At 36.3% G+C, this 13,414-nt stretch overlaps 1 protein-coding gene across 3 annotated transcripts in view; it reads left to right on the top strand.

Annotated features, from left to right (window-relative positions):
• The window catches only part of LOC145689537 (ectonucleoside triphosphate diphosphohydrolase 1-like), a 367,616-nt gene that overhangs the window by 33,695 nt on the left and 320,507 nt on the right, over positions 1-13,414 (top strand). For all 3 annotated transcript variants that reach the window (XM_081763715.1, XM_081763726.1, XM_081763720.1), the window contains one exon: positions 8,409-8,529. In XM_081763715.1, the coding sequence (XP_081619841.1) occupies positions 8,409-8,529 (121 nt within the window). The remainder of the gene's footprint in view (positions 1-8,408; positions 8,530-13,414) is intronic.

The raw sequence follows: 13,414 nt of genomic DNA, 5'->3' as shown, positions 1-13,414 counted from the left end.
TTTTTTCTTATTTATTTGGTCTAGGAATTAATTCGTGCGGTTGGTACGCACACATTGAAGCTGTAGTACAAACACAAAATACATAAATACCTTAAGAAAAATATTGTCCATCGCTAGCCACCACTTTCGCCCATCTGTCAGGCAATGTACGGATTCCGTGGCGAAAGAAGTCCTCATCCTTGGAAGCGATCCAGTCAGAGACCCATGTTTCGATATCTTCTGAAGAAGTAAACCGCTGTCCAATCAAATCGTTGTTCATGCAATCGAACAAGTAGTAGTCCGAAGGAGCAACGTCTGGTGAATACGGCGGGTGGGGTAAAACTTCCCATCCGACATTTTCTAAATAGGTTTTGACCGGTTTTGCGACATGTGGGCGAGCGTTATCATGTTGAACAATAAGTTTATCATGTCTGTTCTCCCATTCTGGTCGTGTTCTGGCCAGAGCTTGCTTCAAACGCATTAATTGTCGTCGATAACGTTCTCCATTCATAGTTTCACCCGGTTGCAGCAGCTCATAGTACACCACACCTTTCATATCCCACCATATGCACAGCATAACCTTTGCACAGTGAATATCTCGTTTTGGTTGTGATGGACCTGGTTCACCTGGTTTCACCCAGGCCTTTTTTCGTTTAGGGTTCTCGTAATGGATCCACTTCTCATCACCCGTAATAATTCGATGCAGAAACCCCTTTCTGCTCTGTCGTTGAAGCAGCAATTCGCAAATGGTTTTTCGTCTTTCAACGCCTCTGTCTTTCAATTCATGTGGAACCCAATGTGACATCTTTTGAATCATTCCCATGGCTTTCAAGCGTTTGGAGACTGTTGTTTGATCAACGCCTAATGCTGCTGCAAGTTGTTCCTGCGTTTGACACGAATCCTGCTCGAGCAATGCTGTCAATTCTTCGTCTTGAAATTTTTTTGGCTGTCCAGCTCGCTCTTGGTCTGCCAAGCCGAAATCACCACTTCTAAACCGTGCAAACCACTTCTGACACGTTCGCTCAGCTAGAGCATGGTCACCATACACTTCCACCAAAATACGATGACTTTCAGTCGCACTTTTCTGCATGTTAAAGTAATGCAGCAGGACACCCCGCAAAAACACTTTATCAGGCACAAATTGCGCCATGTTCACTTAACTACAAACTGGTGTTGTTGACGCTTTAATCCACTGCCCTATACTACGAACGATACGCGATGACAGGGGTTTGCAACACATGTGTGGATACACGGAACTGTGGGACGCTCCGTTCGTTGCGCCATCTCTTGTCCACCCGCACTAATTAATTCCTAGACCAAATACGTTACATATTCATATATTCATATATATATATATATATACTCAATTTTGGAACCTTCATTAGATATATTTTCATATGTTTGCAGTATTTTCTGGAGTATTTTTGTATAACAAATTACGTGTCATCTAGTTTGTTAGAATTTTATCCAACATAAGGAGAATAATTCTAACTTACAAAAACTATTGGAAAATTATTTCAATTTTTATGTAAATTATAAGCTTAATCACTTATAAACCAAAACTTATCACCCAGATGTATCACGTTTCTCAACTCCACAGCAATTTTCAACTCCGTGTTAACTAATCTCAACTCCGTGACCTATGGTCTCAACTCCGTGGGTGCTAAAAAGTTTATTATTTTTTATTTACTACACCAATAACGATTCAGCTCTGCTGAACACCTAATTAACATGTACTTAGTAGTAGTAAGTGCATGTGATATTTTTATCGAAATAGGCGACCATCAACGGAACAAAAATTTTCCAAGTGAAAATTTCCCTTTTTCGTGGAATCACCCATATATATATATAAAAAGGCCGGATCCAAGGGGGGCTATAGCCCCCCCTTCACGGCCAGGTATACACTGGATAAAATGGGCTTCATTCCTGCATATATATATATATATATATATATATATATATATATATATATATATATAAGGAGCGAAGTGAGGCTGTATGCGGTGGTATGTCATACCCCCTCTAGTGTTTCAGTGATCAAGACATATCGTCACTGGAAGTAGATACTAAATACCTTTAATAAATCCATTTTTATACACAGTAATAGGCGAATAGCTTTGCACGTAAACAAGCCGTTATTTCTTATGTGGAAGATAATTTGTAAGTTGACAACACCGACATTTTTATCGTTTTCCTACCTTTTGTTTTTTAAAATGAGATGTCTTCAAAGAAGTTCACCTAGTTTATATTTTGATGTGCCATATTGAATTATTTCTTTCTTATGTATGTGTGTGTCGTCTTGTCTTATTGCATATAAATACTGTGTTTTGAGTATGGGCGGATTTAGGGGATGTCTGCTGGCGAACGGAACTTTTGGGGTTTGGAATACCTCACAGTCGAGTGGGGGATTCGAGAGTTTTCCCGCACGAAATTGGTAATATCCTCATTCGGCTTTTGAGCATTTTCGTGTTATAATTTTCTATAAATATATAATTCAGCATAAGGGTGTATTTTTTTTAAATATTTTTTTTTCAGAAAGTTGTTGGTGGAGGATCAAAGTGTCTTCACGGTCCTCCCCCCGTAACTACAGAGAAGCTCTCCAATGGTTTTCATTATGTAAATAGAAATGCAATCTTTTGCCAACATACCCTCACTGTATTTCAACATTTAGATATCGAGTCAAAATCGTAATAATATATATATATATATATATATATATATATATATATATATATATATATATATATATAAATTCATTATGACACTTCAAAACGATAGTATACAATGTGGTTAATCAAATATAACTCGAAATCATGATTAACTCCAAAATTTTAAGTTTTCTTTAACTATAATACTGTGCAAAAATGGGACGTATATCAATCGATAGATTATATCGAGATAAACAAAATGGAATGCTTGATGGTAAATTCTCATGATTAGTTTCCGACAAATCGAGGAAAGTAAATTTTTGTGGCATTAAAAAGTTGCCAATTTGATGCAGTGAATAGGATTTATTCTGCTGGAGTAGATTATTTATGTTATATATATAAAATACATTGTTAAGCAGCAGATTATTTCTGTTGTTTGATTTTTATCCTAATACACACACTGTGTAGTGACATACACACAGTCCTAATGATTTTTATCCTAATACACACACTGTGTAGTAGCATACACACAGTCCTAACAGTGACAAATATACTTCTAATAGTGGTGCACATAATCTTTCAGTGACACTCAGGCTACTTTGTAATTAATTAAATTAAAACAACACAGCTTTTAAGTTGTAGTTAAATCGTTAACAGTAGTTTTAAATCGGAAAATTGCCTACCTGCTAGCGGCATTATTGGCATCAGACAGGAAGCGCAGATAGCGAGACCTATTAGTGTGTCTTGTTTACTATTGCGAATTAGCGCGACGCACAGGCTGAAACTGTTCCCTTTAATTAGGACAGGCTAACGACTTCGGATATTTACTATAGATCCAGGTTATCTCGAAGGAACTCCGCTACCCCACGAATCTCTCATATAGCGACCTTCCTTCGTAATAGACATACACGAGCAACTAATGGTGATGACATAGATGATTTTAACCTTTAAAGCTCCATTGAATTACGTAAAATAACAGCTGCAATTCGAAACAAAACAAACTGTGATAGTCTTTAATTATATAACATATCCACATACCAAATAAACGCTTACCTTTACACTGAATCCAGGCTAATCTTTTTAGGTTCGTCCTTCGAACTGGATACTATTCCATACCCTGGAAGTTCCTTTTGTTTCAGAAATTTTCATACTTTCGATCTAAATAAGAACCTGACATAATCATCATCTTATCGTCCCATTTATACACACTGAGGAAAATCTGCAAGAATTATAGTTAGTTGTCTTTACATTTGCCTCAGTAGTTACAAGCGCCTACTTTTACATCAAAATTTCGTCCACAAAATATTGATATTGTTTGGCTTATGCTACTGGAGCCTTGAATAGAATCTTTGTAGGTTCATTGCACAATGATATGAATGAAATACCTATATTGGTAGAGAAGTACTCACATGTAGTTATTATTCGAACCAGATGCCTATGTATTACAATTACTAATTAGTATGTATTACTAATACTAATTAGTACCTGACGTACACTGTTAAATGTAATATCCGCACCGATGCTCCACAAATCAATAAATACATTAAATCCGAACCATATACAATCAATTCTCTAACCGGTTACCATCTATAAATGTGTCAAAAGTTAAGTAGATTTGCACACAATATCTACTCTCTAACAACTGGCACTAATGTTAAGGTGTTTCTTGTCAACATGTATTACCCTCAGTAATTTACCACGCATAAGTACCTCAGCCACTTGTCAATTTAATAAAGAGTATCTATCATATTACCAACCTTTGGTACTGTGCAGCATAGTGAGTTGATTAGTCTATAAAGTCAATTTCTTGCAACTACTAGTAACCTGTATTCGCTTCACAATCTCTATATATGCATTAATAACATCCAACCTTGCTCGGATTTTCTAATTCCGAGCAGTTCCACCAAGTTTCAGCTTTATCACCGCTACTGTACTTAAGTGACATAGAAGGGATACCACGTGACATCGTGATTTTTACTTTTATAGGTTATACTGCCCTACTATTATATAATGCATCAATCCAAACAGTAACCTCCAGTAATCCAAACGGTAAATCAACAGTAACTTACAGCGTGCAGTAGATGAATTGTCTGGTGTAATCGATGGAAACACAGATATTAAAAGGCAGGCCTTAATCATGAAATCGTATACGACATAACCCGCCACTACGTTATATTAAGATCCAAAAAGTTCATTCTCTAATGTAAATTTTTTAGGAGATATTTAGGAAATATTTCGCCTACACCTTCAAAATATTAAAGAAAAATTAACCGTCAGACTATGTCGTTTGAAGCATTTGGTTGGAGCTGTTTCGGTTTTGCAATACAGCTTGAGTCATTGCTGCTAATGACTTTTATTATGTTGCAAATTTGAGAAAGTCACTCGTTGGACTCACATACAACATTAAATTCCCTAGTTTAACTTGTATACTGTGTACTCGCATGAATTTTCACCTACTAATATATTTTCTGCGTTCACACAGAAACAAATGATATATGTATAAAAGATAAATGATATATATATATGTTTTAACGCTTCAAGGCATCGCACTCCTCGCTTCAAAGCATCGCACTTCTCTTCTTCAGTTTGTAGTAATACCGCTACCTTGCTCAACTATGACGTAATAAAGCGAACCTTCACGTTGTGAAAACATAACTCACTTGCAAGTAACGTAACTTAAAAAAAGTTCAAATGTTCCTCTCGAAAACCCGATATTAGGTAGAACAATTATTGTTTAATTCTACCTAGTAACGGTTTGTTACAGAAACGTTTGAAGTTTTTCATGTTACTTTACTTGGAAGCGAGTTATGTTTTTACAGAGTGAAGGATCCTTTCATCATATCGTAAGTTGAACAACCTAGCGGAATTGTTACACACTGAAGAAGAGACCAGCAAAGCCTTGAAATAGTTGTGTTAAAATATGTTATAGTGTCTTTTAAATGTTCATGCATCGTGCTCTTATGATGCTAATGCAGCGACTTCTTTGTATCAAAACCCTATGATATTTTAATTCAAAAAATAAAATAAATAAAAAAAATAATCAAGGAAGGATAAATTTTAAAATAATAAAGTTAGAATGTCACTTGTGTAAAACTATACACTTTAATTATTTCTGTATTATATAATCCCTTTGATATTGTATCCAAACTCTTAAATACTATTTGCCTAATTTGATCCGACTATCTACTCTTTTTTCTTAACTGGTTTGAAGATAGAAACTTACCTGCGCCAGTGCATTCCAGTTGCGTGTTAAAAATATTATAAAATCACTTAGGTAAAAAATATATATATTTAAAAACCCAGTTTTAAAAAATTCACTACTGAAAAGATCACGTAATCGTCTGTGGAAAATTGACAGCCAACAAATAAAGTAGGCTAATGCTAATTTAACGAAAAGTATTCTGTACAAAAGCATTGCACTCATTTGGACATTTATTTATTGTAGCATTAAAGGATATTTTTCCATCATTGCTTGAAATTAAACTTCACAATAAGTTAAGTTGTGTATTGTAAAAGACTTAGTTCTGGTACTTCATAACGTAACAGTTTGTAGGTCCTTCAGGTGTCTAATTATTTACCTTATCGCTTAATATCTTTTAGATTTGCAAATGTATTGGCGTCTTTGATATATTAAGAGAGATCCGTTAAGCCACTAGCACCTTAATTAGCCGCTTATGTATAGAAAGGTGAAAATATGAGCACGCTTGATTTCTCTCTGTAGTTTCCTGTGGATGCAATAGTAGACAGACTAGTTGCTCGCTCCTCGTACGAGTGTTTACTGTAGGGTGTTAAGATTTCTCTGATAGATCGAATTGTTTCACTCATCTAAAAGACGACTAAATATAACTCAAACAGTGACAGAACTAGAAAACGAGATTGATGCCAATACGAATCTGCTTAATGTTTATATAGGTTCTAATTTGGTGGATTGACCACACTTTGTATTGCAACCAGTGGATGGATCGGGGTCATGTGCATGACGTTACAGGCTCCGTACGTGTTCAGAAAATATGCTGGAATACCCAGTCAGTCAGGAGGCAGTATTGTTAAACAGGGTCGCAAAATGCTGCATGGAGAACACAGATGCGAGCGATTTTCTTTTCAGGCTTAAACTGAGACATTCTGCAAATCTAGCCATGAAAAAAAAAAAAAAAAAATGCATTTGGGCAGAAGTAGTGAATGAATGCACCATATACTATTGGTTTTGAATTTTCGTGCCGATGACAACGCGTGGAAAAGGACTCTTGGAAAAATGTTGGTGCACTTGCGGACGAGTTCGCAAGTCGGGAAAGTTTAATCCATCAGATTTTCTCTTCTGAGAAATAATGGATCCACTACGATAACCATAAATAGTCAGGACAGTGGCTGGACCGTGATCAGCGTCTATGAGAGTTTCCGGAACCTCCCTTCCACTTATAGAATTTATAGTGGTCTGTGGTGAGGATGATCACGTTTTTCTCCGTCGAGGCGAGATCATCTTCGCAGATCGTTACAGTGTTGAAGTTCATGAAATGCACTATAAACTTGTCCGCAAATATTGAGCAATGGTCAACAGAGATGGTATCCTCATGTTGAACGACAAATCATGCCCACATGTCGCTCCAAGGACGATGTAGATTCTCCATAATTTTCAGTATAAAACCCTTTCTCACCCACAGTATTCTCCTGACTTCACTCCCTCCGACTACACTTGTTTCGGCATCTGCATCACTTTTTGGCAGGGAAGAACGAACTTTCCCTGATAACCGTGCTGTGCAATATGTTTGAGGATTTATTCGCATCACACGCTCCAATTGTATTTCGTTACGAAATTCAATCGTTGACTGAGCGATAGATGTAGTCAGAGACTACTGTAACGAACCAGGTAATGTAGTTTTGTATTTTTGGCCTGTGAAAGTGACACACGTCAATCGGTCATTTCAATCACAGCATCTCAATATTACGAAAAGGCTTAGCTGATGCGCTTTACTTTTGAGTGACTATTCGTAGTAACTACAATATACGTCAATTGTGAATCAACTTAATATTATTTTTTTTGTTTCATAAATATTTTAATTCTCAAGATTAGTAATAAAGATTAGTAATAAAACACAATTTTCCTAATATAGGTATTACCATCGCGAAACATTAAAATTTACAGGTTGTTTGTGTATTATTTTATGATCATATTATCCTGTATTCATATAGCTCAATTAGTTCTAGCCAGACTTTTTTTTTTTTTTTTTTTTTTTTTTTTAGTGGAAGAGAGGTAGCAGTGTATGCATTAAAGAAATAATACTGTGCAAATAGCACCGACCAATATTACCTACTAATAAAAAGTTTTCTATCCCTAATATTATGAGTCGATATTAAAACTTAATAAAATTGTTATAGATAATTCCTTAAACAGATTGAACAAATTATTTTGTTGCTTTTTGGGTTTGTATTAACCTTAAGACAGCGCCTGCATTATATGATCTGTTTTTTATGCTGGGTATGCAGTGAGACAACGCGCTAGTAGCATAAATTTTCTTACTAGCAACATAACACAATAACAGGATTCTGGACATTGATACAGAAGACAATTAAAATCACCATGGCATCTGAAAAAAGAAGTGTGCTATTGATTGAAAATATTTTTTACACTCGTACGAATTTGTTTGTCTTAAATGAATTACATACGACAAAATGGTTGTTAAATAAATTATTGTAACCAAATATATTTTGTTTGTTTCTGATTGTTGTTCTTATTTTTATTTACTATTTATTTATTTATTTATTTATTTATTTATTTATTCACAGAACATAAAGTACAAACCAACTTTCGTTCTCAAAGGAAGAGATTTCATAGCATTAGATAACAGTAAGACTCTTGAAGATGCCGGAGTTGAAGATGGAGACCATTTGTATCTCACAAGTGGAAGTAAGTTTTTTTTTTTTTATTTATTTATTTATTTATCAACAGTACCATAATACTGAAATATAATGCAGAACAATATTAGTTCGCAGCAGTGGTTTGCTTTCCTGTTGTGAATTTCGTACATCACTAGGATTTTACCATCACTCATTTTAAAAATAACACGATGGACTTGAGATTAAAAGCTAGCTTCATTCACTTTCTCATGCGTGTTTTTTTAAGAAATTAACAGCAGTGATTCAAGAAATACTAATTTTTAAAATTTTTTCTCTATAATGGAGGAAACTGATCAAAATATGTAGCTCTACAAGTTTACTTTCGTAAGGAACACGTGTGAGGGAGATAGTACTTGGTCGTTGAAAGTTTTCGTCGAATTGCCGTTTACCATTTGGGTGGATACGTCAGCACAAATAATTTAATTTTTTATTATTAATATACTTCTTAATACGTTGTTAAGTAATTTTAGTGATGTAATTCTTACCGAAAATGTCTGTAACTCTTGATTCTTGGTGAATATATCCTGTAATATTATACGCTGACTAGATAAAACATTATGATCACCTATCTAATATCTGATATTTCCACCTTTGGCTTGCAAGACAGCAGCAGTGCGGTTTGGCATGGAACCAGTGTGGCCCTTGGTAGGTGGTTGGAGGCATGGCGCACCACATTGCACACACAAGTCACTTAATTCCTCTAATTCTACGGAGGTGGGGGAATTAAGCTTGGATCTAGCGTTCAATGACATCCCAAAGTGTTCAATTGGTTGAGTTTGGGGGCTATTACAGCAGTGAAAATTCACCACTGTGCTTCTCGAACCACTGCAGCACAACGTTGGCATTGTGACAAGAAAGATTGTTCTGCTGAAAAATGCCTGTGATAACTGGAAATATGGCCCATATGATTGTATTTACATGATCAGAAATATCGTACCAATAGCTAGAAACCATCTGGTGCTCTCCACGTATTACTGGGCGCATAGATGACATCTGAGGGTTTCCCAAATTATAGTGAAGCGACTTACCAGCCCGTCGTAATTCTACTGTGCATGTTTCGAGCAATTGTTCGCTTAGCAGACAATGGATTCTGATCTGGTTATCGATGTGATAAAGGTAGCATCGTGATTTATCGGAGCATGCAACATTGTACCATTGATCTGCGGTCCAATGACGATGGACACGTTACATTTGAGTTGTAATCGACGATGCTGTGCGATTAACATTGTGCACGTGTGATACTTCGGGTGCGGAGGGTCATATCTTACAGTGTACGGTCAACTGTGTGCTCAGTTGGACCCGTGCTTTGTCTACTTAAAATTTGTTAAACTATACTGTTTATTGTGTCACAGTTTGACCCTATTCCGTTGTATCAAACACAGCAGTCAGCAACGTGCGGCACTTTTAATGAAGTGTGGCCGCCCCACTTCTTGTGGTTTCGTGTTAGTTTCATTTCGTACCTTTGGAAGATACTAACCACAGCGGCCCGCGAACACCTGCAGGTCACGCTATTTCCGAGATGCTCTTTTTCAGCCATCTGGCTCCTATCAAACTGATATATCAAAGTCTGGAGAGTGGTCCTGCTATGCCCCGTGCCTCTTATATTAGGCAAACTTTGTTCAAAAAGTAGTGGGTGATCATAATGTATTTTCTAAAGAATGTATATTGCGAGGATCAGTTCCAAGTTTGTTGTGGCCCCATTTTAATTCTGCAATCCACTTTGTGACAGTGGCATGTAATGCGGCATCATCCTCCACACTACCCTTCTGTTTTATGCCTTTCTTATGGAGATATTGGATCACAATCTGTCACAATTTTCTCTATAGTGCCGACAGGGTTACCTACAATCTACTGCAAGCATACATTAGCTTTGAAACTATGACCTTGTGCATACTAAAGTGCGCGATATTTAAATATTTTAAAAAAAAGAAGGCCTAAAATACCCGAAAAAACTCGTGTGTGCCCAGGTAGTTTTTTTTTTTTTTTTTTTAAATATCCGTTTTTTTTCAAACCCTATTTGCACAACTGTGAAAATCCGGCTTGTCTCTGATGCTAAGCGGGATACTGCTGTAGAGATATTGCTTAATTGCGAATGGACCGTTAATTATTTTGCTTCGAAATCCTGAACATGTATTTTTAATTCTTTTTCGTTTGATGTAAAATGATTTAACTGGTCTTCTATGACAGTTCCTGTGGCCCAGTTTAAGAATGACCCTAGAAACGATGACACAGCCCTTGTATTGCGTGTATTTTTCGGTATGTAGCCAAGCTTAGATATATAGGTAGCCTGTAATAAGTCTGAAAAATTATTTGCGGCCTGTAATATAGTGAACAATGAAAGACAAAATATTACGTTGTTTATTGGGGAGCAATCTAAAGTTGGGCTGTTTGAATAATTGGTATGTCAAAGGAATATAGGAGAGGAACGAAGCGGGTATATGGAATGACATGTGAAATTTTATTGAACACTGCGCCTATTATTATTTCCGCATCCGAGGAGTCAGTGGAGAGGAAAAAAGAGAGAAAGAAAAAGCCCATACTTATGATCAATCTGTAAAGAAATTAATAATTTTAATTAACACGTAATGCGGATAATACCAAATCTTGAAAAAAATACAGTGAAACCTGTCAACTTGGCCACCTCTCTAAGTTGGCCACCTGCTTATCTTGGCCTAGTTCGTCTTGAACCTGCATTTTCCCATAAGACATTCGTTACTTACTACTCTATAAGTTGGCCACCTGTCTATCTTGGAAGTTGGCCACACTGAAGCAATGTTTACCCTATGATGATAATGATAAATTTACCTGCGTATCTTGGCCACGAAAAATACAATTTTGTTATTTTTCTTAACTCTTTCGAATTCCCATATGAGAGGCAGATGTTCTGTATTTGTGACTGGACAGAAAGAAGCATAGATTCGCACGATTTGTTCTTGGAGGTCAATGGCCAGAACACTACCCTCATAAAAGGGTGGTGAAGAAAGATGTGACTAAGAAAAAGCACGTACAGGAATTCAGGAAATGGTTGTACGTATTTGTTTACCCTCTCTGTTTTGGTAAAACCATTAGCTATATCTGCTCCTTTCATCAGTGGGAAACTTTAGTAATTCCGGAAAATTCTCAAGGTTAGAGCTCAGTTGTCATTTATTGGCACCTGACTGGATGTCAAAAGGTAGCGGAGGTTTTGAGATATGAATTCCCTCAAGATTTTCGCAAAACATCTTTTGCTCCAAGGGAAACTTTTCTATTAGTTCATTAACAAGAGGTAGTTAACTACAATATTAGAATGTGCATATCTGCCAAAAAGAATACAGCAAATATGTCTAGAATGAACCACCATTCAGTAACAACTGAAAAGAAGTCATATAAATTGCATATGAATTTCTCAATTTATAACTTGGCTTTTCTTGTTTTCAATCTGAATAACTCAGTGTGCTATAATATCAATTTTAATAAACTGCGTACATACACTTCTATTTCATGGTTGTTTGTGTTATTGTGTTTTCAATCAGAATAATCCAATGCACCAGACTAGTTTTCAGGAAGAGAAAGGTATGCATATATATTAAACATACTATCAAGAGCGCCGATCCTGGGGAACCGAGGGGGCCTGGGCCTTCCCCCCCCAAAGCTCATGTGGCCCCTATTTTATTTATGAGTATACAATATTTGGTATAATTTGAGTGCAATTTGTCCTAAAATCTTCATATATATATACCGGTACCTTCTGCATCTGAATGCCCCCCCCCCCAAATTTACAGAGAAATCGGCGCTCTTGAATACTATAGTAATAATTTCTAGTACTGTATATTTTTATGATTACTCTATACACATTATTTATAAGTAGCTGTCGTGCCACTGCTTATTAAAATTTTACAATCAAGTAATACTAGAAATCCTATACTAAAAATACACAAATCACACTTATTTTCTGTAAGTTGACCACCTGTCTAAGTTGGCCACTTTTCGATGGAACCGATGGTGGCCAACATAGACAGGTTTCACTGTATGTGAAATGCTCAAAATACTTTTTTTTTTTTTTTTTTAATCCATGCAGGACGGATATCAGTGTTATAATCAATGGTGACGAATCTATCTATATATATAAAAGAGAACGCACAAATCCTTTGTTCCCTCATCACGCTAATACGGCTGAACCAATTTCTTTCATTTTTGGGGGGTTATTAGGATTTGGACCCTAGATGGTTTTTATCATATCACTTTAATTTTTAATTACCAGTGTCTTGAGATAATTGACCATTCAAGTGTCCATAACGTACAAATCCTTTGTTAGTTCATCATAGGTAAAAATAAACGTATTTATATGCAACCCGCATGACCGTGTCACTCGGCGGGTTAACATAAATGACAGGCGATATAATGTTAACATTTACTGCAATCTACTATGGTTTTTATCATATCACTTGAAAGCGAAAAAGTAAAAATTATCTAAGTAACAAAGTTTATTGCGTTCCGGGGTGACCGCAGCGAAGCGGGGCGGGTTAACATAAATGACAGGCGATATAATGTTAACATTTACTGCAATCTTCTATGGTTTTTATCATATCACTTGAAAGCGAAAAAGTAAAAATTATCTAAGTAACAACGTTTATTGCGTTCCGGGGTGACCGCAGCGAAGCGGGGTGAACGCTGCTAGTAGCAAATATTTTGGAGTATTCAGCCTGGTCATGCATGACCTAAAGAGTTTCCGGTGCTCAGAGGATAGTTGTAAGAAATGATCTTATTGATACATTCCAGAGAGCGGAAAACGTTGGGTTGGTCTTCACATGTGCTGGTAGAGTAAACAGAACTATAATTGTAACAGGGTTGCACGAGGGCAAAAATACATCTTTTTTGTTTTTGAATGAACTTCTTGGGGTTTGGTGGGCTGCGGC

Source organism: Thermobia domestica, chromosome 1 (genome assembly GCF_964235325.1).
Source record: "Thermobia domestica chromosome 1, izTheDome1.hap1.1, whole genome shotgun sequence".
Taxonomy (NCBI): domain Eukaryota; kingdom Metazoa; phylum Arthropoda; class Insecta; order Zygentoma; family Lepismatidae; genus Thermobia; species Thermobia domestica.
Note: the sequence above shows the minus strand (reverse complement) of the source record. Positions and strands in the feature narration are given on the sequence as shown.